The following is a 22,414-nucleotide window of genomic DNA, read 5'->3' on the forward strand; positions in this document are numbered from 1 at the left end:
TATATATAAAACCAACTTTTTAGAAACCATTTTCTGCCATTCCAGTTTGAGTGCAACCAAGATATTTCAAACTTCTTAATGGTGCCAGTGTGGTTGTAAATTTAGGTTGGGGACGGGTCATTGACAGATGTTATTAATAGTGGTAGAGCATAAGGCAGGGGAACGCCTGGCGTTGCACTAGAGGTCTCTGAAATCGTCTCGTAGGACGTTTAATTGGATCCAGGTTAGGTCCCCAAGTGGAGATGTGCTCTCAACCCAGTTCTGCCAGAACCCAAAGATAATCAGATTGAAAAGTAGATCACCGCAGCTTGTTAACACTCTGCAGAGAAGTTTTGAAGTAGTTCATTGAGAGGTTGGTGTTCCCAAAAAGTTTGACTTTGAACTCGATTCTTCTTGGTGCACTTTGTGTATTCCCCGTAAAACCCTTTGAGTGAAATAAATAAATGAATCGGTGAGGGGAAAACGCTACGACCTGTATCTTTGTGTTACCTTTGTAAGCAGTTTTGCGAATGTCCGTTTTTTTAGGCTTATCCTGGCAGACTCAAAAGTAAAAAAAAATACTGAATTTGGGAAAGCTCGGAGAAAGCTTTAGGCATTCTACAATTTGTGTTACTCCATGTTTTTGTGATGCATTAACAATGGCTGCTGCGAGTGTGTGCTCCACAGCAATATACCAGGGGACAGATCAAGGTGGGGTTTGGATGAAACGGCAACAACTAACAATATGTAACAATACTGCAATTTATTATTTAGGTGGAAAATTGACCTTACTGACCGACCTCATTTTCTAGTGATCCACACTCATCATCCTTCATGTTTAACATGTAAGCTGTTCATAATTGTTCATTTCACCAAGTATTGCTAAAGAAAAAGATTTCCTTCAATCCCCCCAGGCTTTAGTCTTGGATTTGTGTTGCTCTGCAAGTCTGCGACGTCATCCGAACCCCAGGAGCCTCTTGCTCATCCTTGACGGATCCTCAATCTGCTGAAGCCCAATACTGTTCTTCATCTTGTGTTGTCACAACCCCCTGCTACCTTGATTCACTCTTGGTCGTTGGCTAGGTTTTGGATTTATTACTTTCGAGGCCGAACAATCAGTGGACCAGGCTGTCAACATGCATTTTCACGACATCATGGGCAAAAAAGTGTGTAGTTGTAGTTTTATTTTACCCTTAAGATCGAACAGAGGCTTGGGCGATGCGCTCTGATGATGATTGTCAGAATTTTCATCAGCAGCTTAAATGCATCACTTAACATCCTAAAATAACAAGAATATTGGCACCACTTAACAACTTATCTCGGCTTCTGTGTGGATTTAATTGTCGCCCAAGGCTTTGTTTAAACTGACCACTCCTTTAGAGTGTCTCAAGTAGATTTAACCAAAATTTCTTAAATTTATCATATTTTTCTGGCTTCCAGTGTAAAATTATTTCCAATTCAAGTAGTTTAAAATACCATTTATCACCTAAAGGATTGGTCTAATCAGTTCTGTTTTCTTTTTTTCTTCATTCTTTCTTTTGTCTGTTTTCTAATGTTTTGTTGGCAGGTCACTTACATGTCAACATGTTTTTATTTTTAATTTATTTTTTTCTTTTTGAAAAAGTTCAACTCGGTGACCTCAGTCGAATCTCCATACTGTGTCTGTTAGCTGTCGGAAAAAGCAAAAAGGAAAGTGTGGAACGCCAGGCAAAAGAAAGATATTTGCATATCACTTCTGGGTGTTTGTTTAGCTTGCTGGGTTCTCCAGATGGATGGAGTTTACTGCACTCGTTGCAAGGCGTTTCAGATAGAGGCAGGTAAGCTGCTCATACAGGCAGAAACAACACTTTGTTGGTGGTGTCGCATTCAAACACTCTTCATAACCTTTTTGGCACAGTGTGTGTCGGCTCAGTGTGTGTAGTAAACACCACCCAGCTGCTGCCTCAGCTGAGTAAAACCCACCCACAAAATTGGCAAGTTTTAGTCAAAACATATCTGATATTTGCTCCAAACATGTCAGTTTCCTTGCAGCTCTTGAATCATTGGTGTTAATTTAGTTACATTTGGTCTAATTAAAAAAGTTAGCCTACTTTTCTGCCTTAATACAAACAGTGGCTAAAATGGAGCATTGTTAAACTTTGTTTTTGCATGACATTATAGGGAAGGAAATGTTGTGAAAGTCAGTTTAATTTACTAGACGTGGACAAAACCTTAAATAAAGTTCAGTTTTTATTATAGCAGCAAAATCTGACTGAATGTTTCAAAAGATCCACAGTTAAACTTTCATTGTGAGGTTATGCTAATGCAATAAATTATAATTTGTCCACATCTGTACCATTTTATATTCTGGCACAAACAATTGTGCCAGAATGCTGATGATGCTAACATCATCAGCAGTTAGCTGGATGATGTTGTAGCTGTTAACATAACTAAAAACTAAAAGTTTATTTGCTTGGCTGAGATTATTTCTCGGTGCCGAATAAGCGAATATTTAACAGATTTGATCATTAAAATTTTCTAATAACTTCTGCTTAAATACAAACTGAAAATATAATTGGGATTTATTTAAAATTTATCATTAACCAAATGCTCAGTTCCCTTTAGCATTACAGGACAAAATGGATTAAACATGTAAAAAGTTTCTCAACTATTATTAATGTAATAAACCCTTTTGAGGAACTGTTTGAGAGTATTCAGTACAAACAGAAATTATGTAAATCCAGTTTATGCTACTGGTTGCAATCTTTTGCTCCCATTTTGTAAACCTACTTGAATAAGGACAAGCCACATACAGAGTTTTAAAGTCTATTTTTATCATTTATAGTCCTCTACAACAGCTCATAGCGCATATTATCTGGAAATATATAAGTTGTTTTTGAATAAATAGAAGGGTTTGTGTGTGCATCCTTAAAAAGATTTAAATTAATGCATTTAAAATGAAGGCCTTAAAATGTCTTAAATTAATTGAAAAATAATATGTTGGACTTAAATATGTTTAGACTATTAAATGTGATTCTATGTAGTTTTCTTTTTCCTTGCGGGACTTTACTGTTATGCATAAATTTGTCTGTATTCACTGTGTTCTATGATTGAGGGCAGTTGCTGCTACTTGTAGCTAGCTGCTTAATATACTCTTGTTAGCTAACTAGCTTGCTAGCAAGAGTAACGCTAGCTAGCTTTTTTACATCTATTATGTGTAATTGAAGATTTATCAGCAGTTAGCTGGATGATGTTCGTCTTTGCCACTGGCTCTCTTCTGTTGCCATTTCTTTAGTCCATTTCTGTTGTGATACAGGTCTTAAATTCTGGTCATCTTAAAAAGTCTTAAATTTGAGTTGGTGAAACCTGGAGAAACCGAGATATAGATTGGACAGAGTTTTAATAGGCTCAGGATTGTGACATCAGTGAAAAGTTGAAAGGAATTTGATAAAGACGGTTGTTTTGTTCTTTAAATAACTTGACCTAATGGGTCATAGCTGCTTTTAATTTGAAAAATCTCCCCAGGAAGACGAGTAAAAACCTGAACGGGATTTCTGTTGCTAAGTAATGAGACATTAAGCTTCACTGATTATTACATTACAAAGATGAGTTGAAACCCGTTTAGTCGGTTAATGATTCAGCCCAACCTGTGTGCGTACCTTTGGTACCCGCTCGCCTTGACTTTGCCCTCGTTTCCTACAGGAATCGCGGCTCGACTTAATCCATTGTTCTTGACTTGACTTTACTTTACGCCGGGACTAGAGGGAGCCTGGGAGATATAAGTTACAAAATTAGAAACTGGAGCACATCAAACTGTGGAACAAATCCCAGTTCTGCTGTTGGGGACCACGCAGAAGTCATGGTATCCATCACTTGTAGCTGCGGCGCCCACGGGGAGAAAATGCTCAGGTAGCAGCCGGCGGCGGCGAGGGCCACTGCTGGAAACATGTGCATGTAATTAGGTCGACAGAGAAAGAAGACGGGAAGCTGGGGAAGGTGGTAACACCTTAAAGCGGGGAAGAATTTGCTATTCGTTTTCCTCCTGCAAGGTGACCCCAATAACTCAACCCTTCAGTCTATTTCTGGTTGGCTCCGCTTGGTCTCAACCTGCTTCTTTGCTCTGGTTAGCTGCTAGCGTAGTTAGTGGAACAACACATAACCGGAGCTAATTTTTCAATTGGGATCAATTACTATCTTTTTTTGACACAGTATGAAGATTCTGTTTTATGTTGACTAAAAAAAAAAACTGTTCATTTGTACAATCTGCATGTTTACTGTTTATCCTGTTAGAACCAAGAGACAACTTTCTCTTTACATCCATTAACCCTCCAAAACTTACTCCAAATAAATTTGATAAATTAGATCCTTTTTTAAGCATTAGCTGAAGAAAGGTAAGTCATGACATTACATTAGAATGTATTGATCTTACATAGGGCAATTGATAACAAATAAATACATAAATCTATGTTTCTCGGGTACATTTTAAGATCTGGAGCCAAAATGTTTTAAAAGTACAATCATTGAATGACTTAATTTTATAACAAGTACCTGAGACACATAGCCGTACAGCTCTTGTGGCTACACTTTAAATTTAATTTAAGTAGCTCCCCCACATTAATCCAATAAACATAAAGTGAAAGATTTTAAACTGGCCCAAAACGTTAAGCTTAAGCATCACAGGTAGGGCAGGTGAAGGATTTATTTGACCCGTTTACAGGTGTTGCCAAATGTGCCCTTCTTGTCCTTCATCCAGGTGGAAGTAAAGAAGGCAGAACCTCGTGACAACAAAGCTCCTGGCCAGCTTGGTCCTGGCCAGTGGGCTCCCAGGGGGATTTTGACTGCAGCTAATGGTTGGACAGCACAGCCGGCCCCAGGCTGGCAACAGGCTTACGGCCCACAGGGTGAGTGGGACCGAGTCCCAGAGTGAAACGAGCAACAACCTGTGTAGATATGGAACATGTTCTGGGTAAATATTAACCCAGTTTATGTAGATTAGCACTTGTTTTTGTTACCTTGAACTTTAAAGGGGACCTGTTAGGCAAAATTCACATTTTGCACATATTTGTACTTCTCAACTGCTTCTAAAAACGGCCCAACCGCTTAAAAACAAAAACGCCCAGATGTTATTTGGCTGTAAGCTAAAGTATTTTGGTCTTTGGAAAGTGAGCCGTTTCAAAAACCTCCCAATAAGTCACAATTAATGGGCAATGCGCCGTTACCTAGCAACATCAGCGGAACTCTGCCTGTTACCTAGCAACATCAGCAGAACTCTTCCCATTACCTAGGAACCCAAGCAGAGTTCCAGCACGTGTGATTGGCTGCAGGAAAAGACAGTAGTTTCATTGTAGACTTGCCATCCGAAATTGCAGTATTCTTGTCAGTTGTGCAGTAGGTTCCACTTCTGCAATTCATAGATTTGTATAATTACACATCTGTATGATTTTTAGTGATGGCACTCATCAAAATGTAAAGTTTGTTCAACTGTGGACTGTATGGTGTTTTCTTTATAATTTTCTTTATGTAAAGCACTTTGACCTGCCTTACTGAAATGTGCTTCACAAATAAACTTCATTGATTGATTGATTTGTTTGCAGGCATTTTCACAAATGAGTGTAAACGTTGAGTTGGGGGCGTAGCCAGTAACAACTTGTTCAGATTTTAAGTGGCTAGAGGTCCTAAACAACTCATTCTAAATGGAGATCAAAATATTGAACAGACTAAAATCTCATTATCCAAGAATAATTTTGTGCAAAAAAAATTTAACGTTTTTTTTAATCACACATAGACTTGTTCTAAGCAGTTCAAAGAAGCATAATGGGTCACCTTTAAACATTAATCCAGTTTATGTAGATTAGTCCTTGCTCTCGTTGCCTTGAACTTTAAAGGGAACCTGTTATGCAAAATTCACATTTTGCATCTTTTTGTACTTCCACTTGGGTCTCAATTGCTTCTAAAAACGACCTAGGAGCTTAAAAATATGTATCTACGTGCTTTTTGGCTGTAAGTTAAAGTATTTTGGTCTTTTGAAAGTGAGCCATTTCAGAAACCTCTCGATAAGTCACAATAAATGGGCACTGCGCTGTTACCTAGCAACATCAGCGGAGCTCTGCCTGTTACCTGGCAACCCAAGCAGAGTTCCAGCACGTTTGCTCAGCTAGTTTGACCATTGTATTTGCTGTATAATGACTGCTGGAAAAGACAAGTGTTTACCATCGAGGAAGCTTAACAGGTCACTTTTAAACATTAACCTAGTTTATGTAAATTAGTCCTTGTTTAAACTGTAGCATTTTACCTTTTCTGGATCGGTGTTAAACTGTGGCTGTTTTCTCTTCCTGAAGGAGTGTGGGTGTCCGCTGCCGGCCAGCCTATAGGTGGGTACCAGCTCCTCCACTGACGGACCCTTCCTTGAGTTTTCTGCATGCTGGCTGGCTGGCTGTGAGATTGCTGATAGATGTGTCGTGGCCGTGTGATCACGTGCTTATCTGGAAACGCTCACGTGGCAGAAACGGGGCTGAAGCACTGTGGCCAGCGTGCTGATGACAGTCTAGCAGTGCATGTTATCACTGATTCATAATGGCTGAGGCTGCTGATAATTTACCACTTGAGCCAGATGGCGGGGTTGAATGGTTTCCGGCATCACTCTGCTGTTGGTCAGGCTTGACTTCATGTCAGCCTGCAGGTCAACCTGCGGGGGTCACTGGAGTTGAAGTTATTAGCTGAAGTTATTATAACACAAATAAAAGCTGTTGAATGATAATCTTGAGGAACGATATCATGGGCTTTACAATAAATTGAAATTAATTAATTGTGATTAAAACTAGTTTAACTAATTTCTAACTGTAGTAAATCGGCTGAAAAATGGCGTACTCGGAGCAGGACTGAGTCAGAACTAAACACAAATATATTTATTTAGCATTTAAGATATAAAAAAAAAGGAAAAACCAAACCCTTCTTTGCCTGTAAATGTTTTACTACTCTAGTGGCAGTTTTTGCTTCGCCTGGATTTTTTTCAAATTCTGGGGGAAAAAAATCTCTTAAGCACCTTTTGTTATCAAAATATGAATTGATTACTTGAAAAAATAAAAGGTCAAAAGCCTAGAAGTATTTGTTTTAGCTACAGATGCGTCTTTTGCTACAAACGATCAAGTGTACGCTAAAAGGAATGGTACGTTATTGCATTTTAGGTAACAAAATGTTTATTTTCTTTAAAAAAAAAAAGAATTTAATTTAACCCTTCTCCAGTCATGACAATGACTTTTTTTCCTAATCCGAGTTATTTTCAAAACATCTTTTCTTCCCTTTAAGGTAGGGAAACATGTCATAAGCTTCTGTCATCCAGCTGAATTTCAGTGTGCAGCAACATGTGGGGGAGGGACAACGTAGTAGAACCGTGTCCACCATGCAGCCAATGAAAAATTTCAGTCACTTTTTAATGAGAAAAAGATGGAAACATGAAAAACTACAATTTTAAAAATGATGACCGTTGTATGCTATGATGCTGGTAACCAGTCAATGTCTGTTAGTTACTGTTGAGTTGATAAATGAAAGCAAGTCTAATTGTGGTTAAAAACAAAAGTTTCTGCATTGATTAATTGATGGATGCTTTCTTTGTTTGAGCAGGTGGGTATGTACCTTCGCTTTCAGCGGGCCGGGGAACCCCCACGCAACCTCCGTCACCCTTTAACGCATTCCTGGTCACCACGCCGGCCGGCAGCTTCGCAGCACCTCAGGGCTACCCTCAGCAGGGCTACAGCACAGCACCTCAGTTCGGTCAGTCCTTCATTCACAAAGATTACTTACTCTGATGGCAATAGCATCATTTCAAGGGGATTTCATGCAGGAACTTTGTATAAACTGATGTGGTCGGAGTCGTTTTTCTGGAGAAGACAAGCCAGGAGATGGACTGGATGTGTCATTTTAAATAAATCAAATAAAGTTTACCCTCTTTCAGTTGTAGCGTTTAATCTAGTGAGCACATAATAAAGTGATCTGAGCTACTAAGTCGCTAACCAAGTCTAACCTTAAAGCTGCAACTTTTATAAAAATAAATTTTTACGTATTTGTTGAAACTGATAGTTTTAAGACGACCTGTGAAAAATCAAGCTCCTCTCTAGAAACAACCAGTCAGAGCCAGGAGGAGGGTCTTAGTGCTGTCAATCACCCTCTGTGTGGCGCTGCTCATCTCTCCTTTTCACTCTGCTACGCTGCAGCTAACATAGCCTGTTGTGAATGCTCAGGCTACATAGCATGGCCACCGATGACGGTGGATAAACAATATTCTTGTGACTTTAAGTTGTTTCTCACCATTAGCACGTAGAGCAGCGAGTACACGAGGATGATTTACAGCGTTAAGACCCTCCTGGCTCTGATTGGCTGATTTTGGTCGGTGGTGTATTTCTTCAGAAGGCGATTGATTAATTCTCTGTAGTCAGGAAGAAGGTGGAGGAGATCGATCTTTTCACATATTAACTGTTACAACATGGCGACACTTTTAACTAGAGATGTGCCGATCAGGTTTGTTCCTACCGATACCGATCACCCCTGAGGGCCGATCACAGATACCGATCACATAATTATTATTATTTTATCATAAATACTACCGGTTACATTATGTGGAAAAAGGAACCATGAATTCACCTTAATTTAGACAAAAACTTGTTTTTAATAACTTTTTCCAAGAAGAAAACTAAACAAAACGGGCATTGTGCAAATTGTACTGCTATTGGTAATACTATCTTTAACAGACTGATAACATATGAAGGCTCTGAAGAGGCTAAATAATGCAAAGAGCCAAAATAAAACCTCTCAACATTGCCAAAAAAATTCAAGTATAAAACTTAACATTCAAAGGCAAATACAGGATCCATTACAATAAACAATCCTGAGTTACTGAATGAAAACTTCCTGATAGCATGGCGGCTAGCTGATTACTGCTAGTTCTGAGATGCTGTTTCTGACTGAGCGGAGTAATTATGCAGAACCGGGAGGAGATCGATTATTTTTTTTAGAGATTATCTGTCTCATGTTAGGACAGTGAAAGTTTTAATACGTATGCAAAATGTATTTTTTAAGTTAGATGCTGCAGCTTTAAGCAGAGGTTCGGTGTGAGAGTCACTACCAGGTGGAGCAGAAGCGGCGCTCCGTCTGTGAAATATTACTACCTGTAGCGCATAGCAGCAGTTCAACAGCGAGAACAGAACCACATCGCAGCCTGAGGACTTAATAAATAATTTTGCGGGTTATTTGTTTAGCTTTCTGACCGTCATGCTAATCCGGGTGAGTGTTTGTAGCTGTGCGCTGCTTTACCTGCTGTCTGATCCTCCATATGTCTTTTTTACTGCAGTGAGCCTTGATGTAGCCAAACTCTGTCAAGTATGGCATTGTTTTTATGTCGTATTAGCTTCGTTGTGTTGATGCATTTTGACGTGCTTCAATTTTCCGCCACAACACGCAAACTTCCCCATTCACTCAGTGCAATATAGTTCCACATCGCTTAGGATTTGTTGCTGCGCAGTGTGAAGGAAAGGAGACCAGCTGCACAGGCAGGCTGCGAAATGAGAAGCAGGTGATCGGTTTGTGTGATCGGCAACAAGAGACTGTGATCGGCGATCACCGATCATACACTTTTTCACGGAAATCGGCCGATTATGATCGGTGACCGATCAATTGGCACACCTCTACTTTTAACAAATATACAAAAAACATAAGTAATTTAAAAAAAAAAAAAATTGTTAAAACTGTTTTTCTGTCCTGACTGCATATAATCTGAGTCAAAACTCCTTCACAATGTGTGAGGCTGATAAAGTCACACAGAAATTCACTAAGTATTCTTCTTCTAAATGTTGCTCTACAAACTGTTGACTTATGGGATGTATTTAGTTTTTCTCAATAAAACTTTCCCACTTTGGTTTCAACTTTGTTTAAAAAATTTCATAGCCTTACTTTTTGTTGTGTTTTTGTAGATTTAAAGGTACATTTGAATAATTTTGGACCAGAACGTTTTATTACTTGGAAGTGAAGGAGGGTGTGCGCTAAGCTGCTGCTGTAAGGGAGTAACCTTCGTCTTATCAGAGGACAGCATGACTTGCAGACTCAGAAATGAGTTAAATGCAGCTGGAATAACCATAAAGGATTACTGACTCGTACAGGGTTCGTACCTGTGCTGGAAATCCTTGAAAAGCTTGAATTTCAGTGTTTTCAAGGTGCTTGATAATCAAGCAATCAGTTTTGTAATAAAGTGCAGTTATCTAACGTTTGACTAAAAGCTTAAATTTGGGGAAATTATTTTTACAGTTGAAACCAGATACTTTCATACACCTAATAAAAAAAATTCACAGTTTGAAGTTAAATCGGATCAAACTTTTATTGTTTTACGTCAATAATAATCACAAAAATTATTTCTACTTGCTAAATGCCATAAAACTTTGATTATTTTTTTTAGATATTTGTTTCTAATTTCGTATATTGTGTTGAAGGGTTTAGTCTGAGTAGCAACATCATTTACCTCAATACTATTTATTTGGATTGTTTGTATTATTTTTAATAGTGACTTTTTGATTTTTGTAAATGAAATAAATGTTGGCTTATATTTTTTACTTTAACAGTATTGAAATTGGAGAGGTTTTTTATGTATTAGTAATTCTCAGTCCAGTCAGGTGTACAGAGTGTGAGAGACATTTCAGTAATAAATTATACCTAAGAGTGAATAGAAACTCTTTTTTTTTTTTTTTTTTTTTTTTTTTTTAGTAAATTTTATTGCTTTTATCTCTAAAATCTGGTGCTAGAAAAGTTTTGAAAACTTACCTTGGAGTTGGGAAAAGTTTACGAACCCAGCTCATGTTGGCACGTGTTTTTGACAGTAGTTATGTTAATGTTTTGTAAATGATGTTCGACAAATCTTTAAAATAATTTCAACAAACCAGAGAATTGATTATTTAAAACATATTGATGTATGAATTCTCTTTGGATGCATCCTGAAGCTTTTTATTTTCCCAAACAGTGAGGACAATTTTGAGAAGAATTTACTTCAGAAGTTAAAACTTCTGAATAAAATGGTCTATTATTTGTTTCCTTTCAGGTTTATTTAACTGGAGATGTTTGTTTACATGAACATTTAAACAAACGGCTCTCTGTAGGCGGCTCACTTCTGTTGTCTGACCGTCTCCTACAGGTTACAGTTTCGGCACACCCCAGGCAGACCAGTACGCTCCGCAGGTTCCTCCTCCTCCCACCACACCAGGAACGGCAACGCTGGGCTTTGCCCCCGCAACCACGCCAACTCAGGACTTGAGCAAAGCTCCCACAGGGCAGCCTGATTTTCCTTACAGCCAGTATGGTAAGGAAAGCCTGAAGGAAGGAAGGAAGTGTGCTGCACGTTTTCTGTCCCTTTTTGATTTATTGTTGTGTTTTTAATCATTCCTTTGAATTCTGCACATCTTCCCAAATACACTCCAACCTGGTGCAACATCTGAGTTCATTACAGCAGCAGGAGCTTGCTCTTTGGTCCCATTTAGCTTGGACATCCATACATGCTTTCTGCGTACATGAACACCTCTGGCTCTGCTGTGGAGATGCTGCTGATGTTTTCCAGGAGTCCTCAGCAATCATTTCTGTCCAGTTCTCCCAGCTGGGCTGTGCTTTGGTTTTTAAAGATTGGTAGGTCTTAGTTGGGTTTGAATTAGATCATCCTGCATTGCAATGTGTTTTGTTTGTTTTTGTTTTTTTAAGGGCTTCTTCATGCTCTGTGTGCAGGATTTGTGATTTGATCCCAATTCTACCACTTCTCATATTAACTCTTCCACCTTCTTCCTCCCTAACCCTGATCTTGGCATGGTTGTTTTAGAAGGGCACTTGCATGACAGTATCACCTTTTTAAAAACAAATTTCTGATTAATTTCGCTTTCTTAGCAAAGTATAGGGCTGGAACTATTATTCTAGTAATCGATTATTTTGACGATTTAATCAGATAAAAAAATTGACACCTTCTAGAGATTTTTTATTTAACCATTTATGCCTTTTTATGCAACATTGGAAATGTATTAAACATGTAAATAACTATTCAATTCTGTTTAAATGCGAAAATAAATGTTATATAGCCTAATATGCTATAAATTAGCAACATAGCATTAGCGTACACTTAATTTTTTTTATGTTTTATTTTTTATTTTTTGCAGAATTTGAAAAAAAAAAAAAGCTAAATTGTGTGTTTACGTTTATTTCAAACCTTAAAAATAGAAGTAAGATGGTAGCTCTTTAAAAATGACAACAAATTTCTAAAATTGCAAGTTATCTTTTTTTAAAAAGTCGTGTCATTTGCAGCTCTAACCAAGTTTTATTTTGCTGGCCTGAAATTATAAAGTTGCAGATTTTTGGATTAGAGGTACGAGTTTTGAACCAAAATTACAGGTTATCCTCATTTATGCATTTATCAAAGCAAATGTCATGTCAAAAGCTTAAAAAGAGCTTCAAAGAAAGCACATATTGTGATGCATTTATAGACTGAAAACTGTGGAAAATCTTTGTTTTGATGCTTCTAATGAACAAGGATCTAATTTCTGGCCAATTGGTGCATCTCTAAAATTAAAATTTTTGCTAGATGTGTAGAGTTTCACAAGTTCATTTGAAAGTTACATTAATCTTTTCTAAAGTAGTAAACTGGTTACATTACAGTAAGCATTTATGCAGATATGTAGGGAATTAAAATTCCTACTTCTTGATTTTTTTTTAAGACGACAATGAGGTAGCTGTAGTTACCAGAAAATCCAACATTTATTCAGCTTTAAAATAAAGGGAAATACAGGGAAAACAACCTGGTTTCCATAGCGACAAATGCAGCCGGATTAAAGACGTTCATGTAGAAGAAGCTTCGGTTTTCTGTCTGTTTTCACTCTTGGCTTTCAGCTGCTGAGTTTATGTTTGGAGCAGTCATGTGACCGCTGTCAGTCATGGCAGGTGTCCATCTTGTTCAGTGTTTCCTGCTTGTGCTGGGCGTCCCATTCACCTTTTTTGCTTCAAATGTTTGCAGACCCGGTAGAAACTACTAGACCTTTTGTGTGATGTGGTGCTGTTGATGTTAAATCCTTAACCGTTTGTAGAAAAGAGTAGCTAACAGTGGAGCTAACATTATTTATTTGTAAGGGTTTTATTTAGTTTGTGTTTGGCTCAGGGGAAGTGATGAAGGTTTAGTCAGGATTAAGCCAGTGGGGATGCATGTTACATATTATCAGCAACAAAATCCCTAAATAAGAGTTTAAAACCTCCTTGAATGAGTTCTTCACTTGGTGTTTTTCCAATTTTACACACATTTACTCACTAAACATTCATGTTAACTGTTTATAAAAGAACCGTTTCGTCCTAAATTTAGCAACAGACCAAATACTTTTCCCTTATTTTTGGTCAAGTTAATATTGACCAAATGCTCACCCATTACCACATCTCACCTTTTTTAAATTAATAGGGTAATCATTAATATTTTTTGGTAAATAGGGATTAAGATCAAATCTAAATTGATCTCTACAGAGATCCCAAATAGTCAATTTAGACTAATTCTTGGATATTTTTCTCACAATGTTAATAAATTAGAATATAATTGATAAGTTTAGACATTTAAAAATGTAAAGTTGAACTCAGTGTTATTTTTCAAATTAATAATATTTTATTTTGATTTTTATAAAAGCTACTTCTCAGCGCAGAAAGCTGCTAAAGGCTTAATGGAGGAACATTGTGATGACTTCCTGGAGACGGAGAAAGAGTAGGAGCTTCTTAAAGAGACAGAGGCCCAATTTCCTGGTATTAAATTGCAAAGTCAAATTCCTTCATGTTTGATGGATGTACAGCTTTTTTATAACAGCTTTTAGATGGCACTACGTGCCTGAATAGTAGATAATGTCGCCCCTTTAACACGAACAAATAAATATTCCCAGTAACCTGTAAGTCGATTTGATTCAAGGGTTTGAATCTCACACGAACCCTTGAATGGGTTTTCGTTCGCAATCTTCTCAAGTCTGCAGTTACCTCTGTTGAGTGTTGACATTTGCCACATATTTTCCTTCCACTCAACTTTCAATTAACATGCTTTCAAGCATTCTGGCATAAATGGTGAGCCTTCTTAGCAACAACCATTTGCACCTTAACTTCTTTGGAGAGAGTCAAGGACTGTCTGCTAGTCACAGTAACAGCCCTCGATTGTTTTGGCAATAATTATCACATTTTCTGAGAAACTTAAGTTTTTTTCTTTTGCTTTGAGGCATAATCCTAAAATTTTTTAGTTAAAACGGGAAAAATCTCGCTCTGCATGTAAAATCTATACATTTCATTTTAAATTAAATTACTGAGATAAATTGAGGTTTAATTTAGGTTCAAATATACTGACATTCAGGTTATTTGTTAAATCTAGTTTTAGCTACAAACATTAATTCTTTAAGATGTTTAGATTAATCTGTACACCAAACCACAGAAAGATTTCTGTGTCATTTCAAACCAAATGAGCAATCATGTTTATGAAGAAAGTTGCTTTATCAAGAACACATTTTACAGCCGCAGTGAATAGATGGACATTTTTTATCTAAATTACAGCCTGGTTTATTATAATTAATGTTTTCTGTAAGTGTGGAAGGGTAAAAAGCTGCACAAACGAGGCAAAAAGAAGCTCAAAGTCTTGTTGAATGTACGTTAGCCTGCCCCCAAGTGGTAGAAATGCGTTATGACATGCAGACGAGCATTTGCATTGTAAACTGCAGTTTTTTCAAATGGCTAAAGCAGATAAATTTGAAATGAACCCACACAAAGATAATTTCCCACTGGCTATTCACAACAAAACCTTAAACGTTTATCTTAAATGTAATATATTTATTTAGAAAGTGACCCCAAGCACTTACTTTTGGCATGATTTTCAGTCCTTCCTAACCAGTGGACGATGCAGAAAGGTAGAGCAGAGTAACATGTGTAGCCAGTGAGTGAGCATAGATGTACACAGTCAGTGAGGGAACTATAATAAGGTAGTCAGCCAGCACAATCTGGGTTCAGTCAACCTGGTCTCCTCATCTCCCTGATAGGCCTGGGTAACTACCCTCAGGACCCCTCTGCCTACGGACCAACGCGTCCTCACAGTTATGGTCAGGATGAGCAGGGAGGATATAGTGCAGGTAGGTGCCAGCATCGTCTTCTCCAACAAAAAGAAGCATTTATTTTCTTCACTACTTTAGTTCTTACAGAGCTGCAGCTTGATTGTTTGGCCCTTTGTGTGTTGTATTTTGCATGTACATTTTTGCATGTACATACAAATTACCACGTGCCTTCTTGTATAGTTAAGCCCGGCTATCGTTTACATGACAGCTGACTGGATTTGAAGGACATTTACATCGAATTGGCTAGTTTAGTTCAAATCAGTGGCTGTGGTTTGACTATACCAAGATGAACATGTCCTCCTTTTTTGTTGTTGACTGTCTGCATTGCTTTGCTGATTTCTAAAAGGATGATCTAATTGTCAGAAATTTTGTTCATGGTTCAGTTGTCTCTATGCATCAGCAGTCCATTCACCCATCGTTTTTTCCCCCCATCTACTGTCTCTAATTGTAGCTAAAGGGGTGAGAAAGGAAAGAAGATTGAAAGGAGACCAGCATACCAGTAAATCTGAGTTTCTCACAGATTCTTCTCTCTCTGATGGTCCTGTTGGGATCATTCTTCCAAAAAAACAAAAAAAAAACAAAGTCTTGTATACTTCTATTTGTGCATTTCTTCCTCTCTTTTTCTCTCCCTCATCTTTCCACTCCAGTTGTTTAGATCTTTTTTAGAAATGTTTTGAAAGCTTCACTCTTGTTTTGAACTGGATGCTGCCAGGACAGGAAAATACCTAAACTCTGAAAATCTGGCCACCAATTTGGGAACCAAAGCTGACATTCAAGCCTTGGTCTGAATCATCTCCTCAGGGAGTTTCCTTTCTTAGTAGTTCCTGTGTTTCCCTTCTGTTTTGCAGGGAAATGGTGCCATCCAGTGCCTAAATCAATTAGAAAGTGTGTTATGCATACTATACAAGACACTCCACACATTTTACATTAAAACAGAAAAAACGACAACAACAAAAAAAACGTATTGCTCTAATTTAGATGAAAATTTCTACATGAAATATCTTAAATATTATTAATATTTTATATTTTAATATTAAAATATTAAACTTTTTGAAAATTTGGGGAAAAATCCACCTTTTTTAAATTTTTTAGGTTATTTTAAAATAAAAATATTAACAGCTCTACATCACATGTCAAACTCAAAACCATTTATGTGACCCTTGAAACTCTTTCAAGTAAAAAAAGTGCTTAAATGTTGTTCTATCAATCAAATGAAAGCAGTTTTTATGTTTATATTGTCAAATTACATCAATGTGAAAAGATGTTCAGTATTTAATTTTAAGAACTACTGAAGGAATGCAGAAAAATATATTTATTAATATGTATCAGTTTATTAGTGTGTTGTTTTATCAATACATTTTGCTATAACAAACATCCGGTCCTTTGAGGAAATTCTTGGTTATGATTTTGCCAAAAATGAAAATAAGTTAGGCACTACTCCTCTACATAAATAGAAACCGTTTTGGGGGTAAAATGAATAATTAATCAGGCAAAGAGATGGAAAAATTTGTTTAAAAAAAATAATCACCTTGCTGGTCCTAACTCTAGTGATGTTAAAAGGTTTTTCCCTCTTACAGAAATCTTCTCTTTTTTTTGTTTTAAAATGTTTCAGACATTTTGGATATGAGACAGAGATTACCTGAATAAATACAAAATGCTGTTTTTAGATGATGATTTAAAAGCCATCCAGAACAATATGGTGCCCAGTGAAAAAGTATTGACCAATAAACCTGGCAACCTCAGTCGAGCCATACCTCGTAACCTAACAACCGAAGTTGAGCTCCAGCACATTTGGTCAGCTGGTTTTACCGCTGTATGCACTGAACAATGGGTGCTAGAAAAGACGAGTGTTTTGTTGTCATCTTGCCATCCAGAAACCACTTGCTGCATTCCTGTTGTTTGTGCAGAATGCTCTACTTCTGCTTTTCAAAGATGTTCGGTTGAATAATTGTGCACCTGTTTACAGCCGTTTTACACTAAATGAGCGTAAACGTTGAGTTGGGGCGTGGCCATCAGCAGCTTATTTTTTATTTAAAGTGACAAGACGCCTTAAAACAGCTGAAAGGAGCTCAAAATACTCAACCTGGTAAATTCTCGTTATCTGTGAAAAAATTAACATGATTTGTATTGTCAATAGATGTAACCTAACCTGTTCAAGGAAACTTAATAGGTCACCTCTAAACAAAAGTGGCTTTGTTCCTCATCTTCCTTGAATTTCTTTAGAACAGGGCATGTTATTGTTTGAGACCTTTTAACGGACTTCATGTCGTCAGGCAGGTTTTATTATAGGTGTGTTGCTTGCAAAACAGAAACTAACATTTGGTTATTCAGTAGATTCATCATTTTATCTGAGTTTCTTGTTCTCATATGGCCATGTTGGTTTGGATAGCTTTTATGAAACGGTCATTTGAAAACTGCTTTTTGTTTTTCCTCATGTTCTTTAAAATGTTTTTCATTAGAAACATTTGCGACAAAACGGTAAAAACAGCAGAAATCTGTCAGTGTTTTTTTAATGGATCTGCAACTGTATAATTTTCAGTTAATGAGGTTTTATTTACCAAAAATATGTATCATAATGGTCCTTACGAGGCTCTAAAATTACAACCTTAAATTTAGAACCGCATGATCTTTTGCATGTTGTGATGTAGTGATCAGAAAAGCTCGATCCGCAGTGGTGGTGTGTGAAAAAACCAGACCCACCTTTAAGCACCATTTATCAGTTTGCTTGCTTCTCAGGCTGTACAAGCATCTGCATGTTGAATTGACATAATGATCAGAAAATAACAGACCAAGCCTAATTTCTAAGGCTACAAAACGCATGGCAGTTGAACTTTTGTAGAGTTTGTGTCCAAACCCTTTACCCTCTTGTTGCTGTGCACTGTTGATCAGCTGGCTGAAAGAGAGCTTCTACACTTCCCCTCTATGACAAGAAACAAAATTGGTTACTTTGGAAATATTTCCGGTCATAAAACAGGCAGTTTTACAGCTACTTATTGTAGTCCGTTAAGCAGCTCAGTGCAGGTGAGCAACCAGAGCAGATAGCCCAACTAATCAATCGGCTAATAACTTAATTGCTTAATGTACTGCTAGGTAAAGGTATAGTGTCCTTGAATATGACTTAATCTGGAGGTTTTTGAACCAACTCATTTTTCCAAACACCGAAAAACATTTATTTATTACCAATAAACAACCTTTTTAAGCGCTTCACTGCAAAAACACAAAATCTTACCAAGTAATTTTGGTCTAGAGAACATATATCAGTACAATTCAAACTAACTAAAATAACTTTTCTGCAAGAAATAGAAGTTTGCTTTAAGTACACAACTCCTTAATATTGATGATAAAGTACTTTCTATTGGCAAATAACTTATAAAATGGGGAAAATGTCACAAGTGAAATAATCTGCCTACGAAACAAGTTTGTTTTTATCAATATTAAGGAAATATGTACTTAAAAGTTCTGAAAAGTTACTTATAGGTTAGTTTTGCCTTGTTTCAAGTATACTAAGACACACACTAGAAATTAAACTAAAAATACTTGGTAAGAGTTTGTGTTTTTGCAGTGTTGAGCTACGCTGCGCTCAAGAATGCCTCATGTTGGAACCGTGCAGTTTGAAGTCAGACGCTTGACATTTTTTGCTCTGGTCGCACCGCAAACGACAGGTGATATTGGGAGGAGCCTGTTGACTTTTTCCCTTCCTCTACTGGTTACTTTGAACAATGGCGGATGAAATATTGAGAGAGCGCCTTGGCCTTTATTTACTGGAAACAGGAGAATGTCGTCGTTAGGCTCCTCTGTGCCGTATTTGAATTCACCAAATAATTCAGATGTGTTGAGTTTGTGTTTCACAGCCTAGCTGGGCGCTGACAACCGTCACTTTCAGCACTATTTTTGTCTCACCGAGCCAGTTTGACGACCGGTGTTCTACCTAGCATCGGTGTCTGTACATCCTAGCAGAACGCCAACGGCAGGCTGTTAGGTAGTGGAGTCTCTGATTGGTTGAGGCTCCGTGTCCAGCGTCAAACGTTCCAGCGTCTGCCACATTGGAAGCGAGTTGAATGCTCGAAACGCTTCAAAAGTGCAGCACAAACAAAGTACTAAAGTAGCCCACTTTGGTTTGTTTTGGAGCAAGATTATTAAAAAATGATTAGATAGATATGAATAATTTTGAGATATTAAAAAAATTATTTTTAATATCTCAGAAACCAAAGCAACATAAACGAATATTTTAATGGCACAAACGGAGCACTAACCAGTCTGTTTGCTGTAATTTTTGTGGGCAGGATATCAGCTTCACTCAGACGCCCCTGATGCCCAAATCACGGTTGATCTGAATGCAGGTTAAGAAGCGGTTATTAACCAAAAGAAGTACTAAACAGTGCAAAGTATGAATTTTTCCTTTAAAGCAAGGTGTAGCTATAAAATATTTTCTTCCAACAAAATTCTAATTCAAAAATACTTTAACAAAGGGAATGGTATAGCTGTAAGAAGGGGAATGGTGGATTTTTCCTTTAATTTTTTGCTTTGTTTAGTTTTACGTAGCAGTTTTAAAGGAGTTTTGCTAAACCTCCAGGTTATCACTATTATCTTTCTGTTTTCTGTTTTTAGGGTACGGTCAGGACCTGACAGCCTTCGGCCACAGCTTTGGAGACCCCAGCCAGCCGGCCGCCTCGTACGGAGCCCCCACAGCACAGCCGGCCGCCGCTGCCCAGTCCGCCGCCAGCGCGTTCGGCAGGGGGCAGAACCACAACGTACAGGGCTTCCACCCCTATCGACGCTGACCGCCTCCCTGTGGCGGTGTGGCATGGTGTAAAGTTCAGAAACCACAAAAAAACAAAGCAAAACTAAACAAAAAAAAAGTCAGGGAAATAAGTGTTCTTGCTCAACGCAATACTGGATTGTTTGTTAGGAATGTTGAAATAACACAGTTTGAGATAGAAATCTTTTATGAAAACAAGGATTCCCGAAAATTTTAAAGGGTTTAAAAGATATTTTTCTTTTTTTTTTTTCTCGCATAATTTAAGAAATATTGAGCAGAAAGAAACTTTTATCCCCCACCTTCCCCTACACCCATGTTTTATAGTAGACCTAAACTACTTTGCAATAATTTTGATTGTCTGGTGAAACACTAGCACAGAGACTTATATGTAAAGAGAGTTGCATTTAAATATGTATATTTATGGTGGACGCAAATGGAAAAAAAACAGGGTTTAAATTTTTCTCAGCTTTAAATTCTAGGGAAAAAATGTTTTTATTTTTCATTTGGTGAATTTTTGTTTACTTTCTGAGCCTTTAAAGTTTGTTTAAAATGGAGATTATGAATATATATAATATATATAAACATATATATATATATATTATACACAAACTGTGCAATTTTTTTAAAAAAGAGAATTTTGTACTATAAATGTACACTTTGCTTGTTTTTTATTTAAAGATGTAGACTTCCCTCAGGTGGCTGTTTTGGGTGCATTTTTTGCACTTATGCAAAAAGGAAAAAAAGGACAAATTATTACAAAAATAAATGTTTTAAGATTAAAATGTTTGGTTTTGTTTCTGTGGGGAAAAAAGTTATTAAATGCGTTTGTTGAAGACTATCATAAATTGTGAATGACAACTGCTGATTCAGCTGTAGTTTATGCTTATGGAATTTAATTTTTTAGATAGAAATATTTAAAACTCATTTTCTTATGGGTGGAATATGAAACTGGGCTCCTTGGTACGAGCATCTCTTCTATGTCCATCTCAGGTCCAGTAGGTAGACTTCATGACACACACTGAGGTTCACTGTATTTATTCTAACAAAACAGGAAAATCAAGTTGGTAGTTATCAGTCCAGCGGCTTCTTCCCCTATAAAACACAATAAATAACCCAAAACATACAACAGAACTATAGCTCCCAATGAGCAGTTAGCAATTGTAACATTAAACATGGGTAAAATACACAACGTTAATGATACCAGTTAAAACATATTCAACACTGCAAACTTACTCATGAACCACTGTATAATTTGTCTGAAATATATTACTTATAAAGAAAACACCACGGTGGGCTCTTAGCACGCACGGCGTTGACGTCACATCCGCATGAGCGAAATCCGGCTTACTTGTTTCCGCTCTGAGTTACCGGACAGCTAGAAAAGACAAAGTCGTATTTCAGACGCAAATAAAGCAATACTATGAATGTTATCTTCCCAACATAATGGGCTTATAAGTTTTCATGGATTTCCAAGCGATCCTGAATTAAGAAGACGGCTTGTAAATATTTGTCGCTACCAGTTAAAGCTAAGGCGGCACAGCAAAGTTTGCAGGCTTCACTTCACTCCGGATCAGCTTCTTCAGCCTAAACTACCGGAGGAAGACTGATGGTAAATAAAGGAGCTGTCCTGTGTTTTTCCATGGAAAAACTTCCGTTTTCAGCCTGAAAGAGCGAATGTATGGGAATGAGAGAGCAGACCAGAGCCAGACAGCCGAGCAACTGATCCGTCTGTACACACTGCTGTAAACACCGTCCTGCTTCACAAGAAGCATGCAAAAGTAATAAAACTAAATTACACGGAGACCTTAAGGAACACGGCCATATTTTTCTAAAAGCAACAACTTTGAACCTGAACAGTCAACTGAACTCAAACTCTGACAATTACCAGTGCTGCCCTACTTTTAAACTATGGGGCTTGTTGTGTTTCCTCATGCTTCGGAAGCAAAAAGCCTGAACTGTAATCTCTCCCGGTACTCTGATTGGCACTAACGACAATAAACACACATAATATTTGAAAAATAAATACAAAATAAGGTAAAAAAAAAATATATATATTGTTCATTAGAATGATTAGATACTTGAATAGCACATTTTTACAACAAAAATATCTGAGAATATTGCCTACTAGCATAATGTTAGCCACAAAGTTTAAAGAAAGTAAAACTCACCTTCGTATCTGTGAATGTATAACGAGGCATACATCTTAAAACCTTTCTCCAGCTTACTTGTTAGAGCTTTGGAGCGATGTATCATTGCTACCTTGGACAAGTTCATCAAGCAATTAGCGTAAAATGCCATTTTCAATGGTATCCTGTGTGTGGTGGTTTATTTATCCCATCAAGTGACTTGATACCTTCAGTTCTTATAAAAGGCTGTATATCAAATATGACTTAAAAGTAATTGTACTTCCTGATTTAATGCCTTGAAATTGGAACATTGTCTCTTTAAAAATTCCTGCTCTTTCTAAAACTTTGCCTTCAGGAAGTCATATCAATGTCTTTTAACTCTTTTTTATCAGTATTGCACTGAGAAGTAGCTCCTGTAATGAGCTCAGAAGATCCACCATGTGTTT

At 37.3% G+C, this 22,414-nt stretch overlaps 1 protein-coding gene across 4 annotated transcripts in view; it reads left to right on the top strand.

Moving 5' to 3' along the window:
- The window catches only part of dazap1 (DAZ associated protein 1), a 34,964-nt gene extending 14,686 nt beyond the window's left edge, over nucleotides 1-20,278 (top strand). The window contains exons 7-14 of one of the 4 annotated variants that reach the window (XM_008406638.2): nucleotides 1,063-1,145; nucleotides 4,712-4,859; nucleotides 6,297-6,329; nucleotides 7,579-7,728; nucleotides 11,129-11,293; nucleotides 15,012-15,101; nucleotides 15,535-15,582; nucleotides 19,692-20,278. In XM_008406638.2, coding sequence (XP_008404860.1) covers nucleotides 1,063-1,145; nucleotides 4,712-4,859; nucleotides 6,297-6,329; nucleotides 7,579-7,728; nucleotides 11,129-11,293; nucleotides 15,012-15,101; nucleotides 15,535-15,582; nucleotides 19,692-19,864 — 890 coding nt within the window. In that variant the 3' untranslated portion in view covers nucleotides 19,865-20,278. Of the gene's footprint in view, nucleotides 1-1,062; nucleotides 1,146-4,711; nucleotides 4,860-6,296; nucleotides 6,330-7,578; nucleotides 7,729-11,128; nucleotides 11,294-11,440; nucleotides 11,600-15,011; nucleotides 15,102-15,534; nucleotides 15,583-19,691 lie in introns of those variants that run through there. The other 3 variants (XM_008406639.2, XM_008406641.2, XM_008406640.2) reach the window with 3 other exon arrangements.
- Nucleotides 20,279-22,414: the final 2,136 nt, after the last annotated feature.

This window comes from Poecilia reticulata, linkage group LG4 (assembly GCF_000633615.1).
Source record: "Poecilia reticulata strain Guanapo linkage group LG4, Guppy_female_1.0+MT, whole genome shotgun sequence".
Classification (NCBI taxonomy): Eukaryota; Metazoa; Chordata; class Actinopteri; order Cyprinodontiformes; family Poeciliidae; genus Poecilia; species Poecilia reticulata.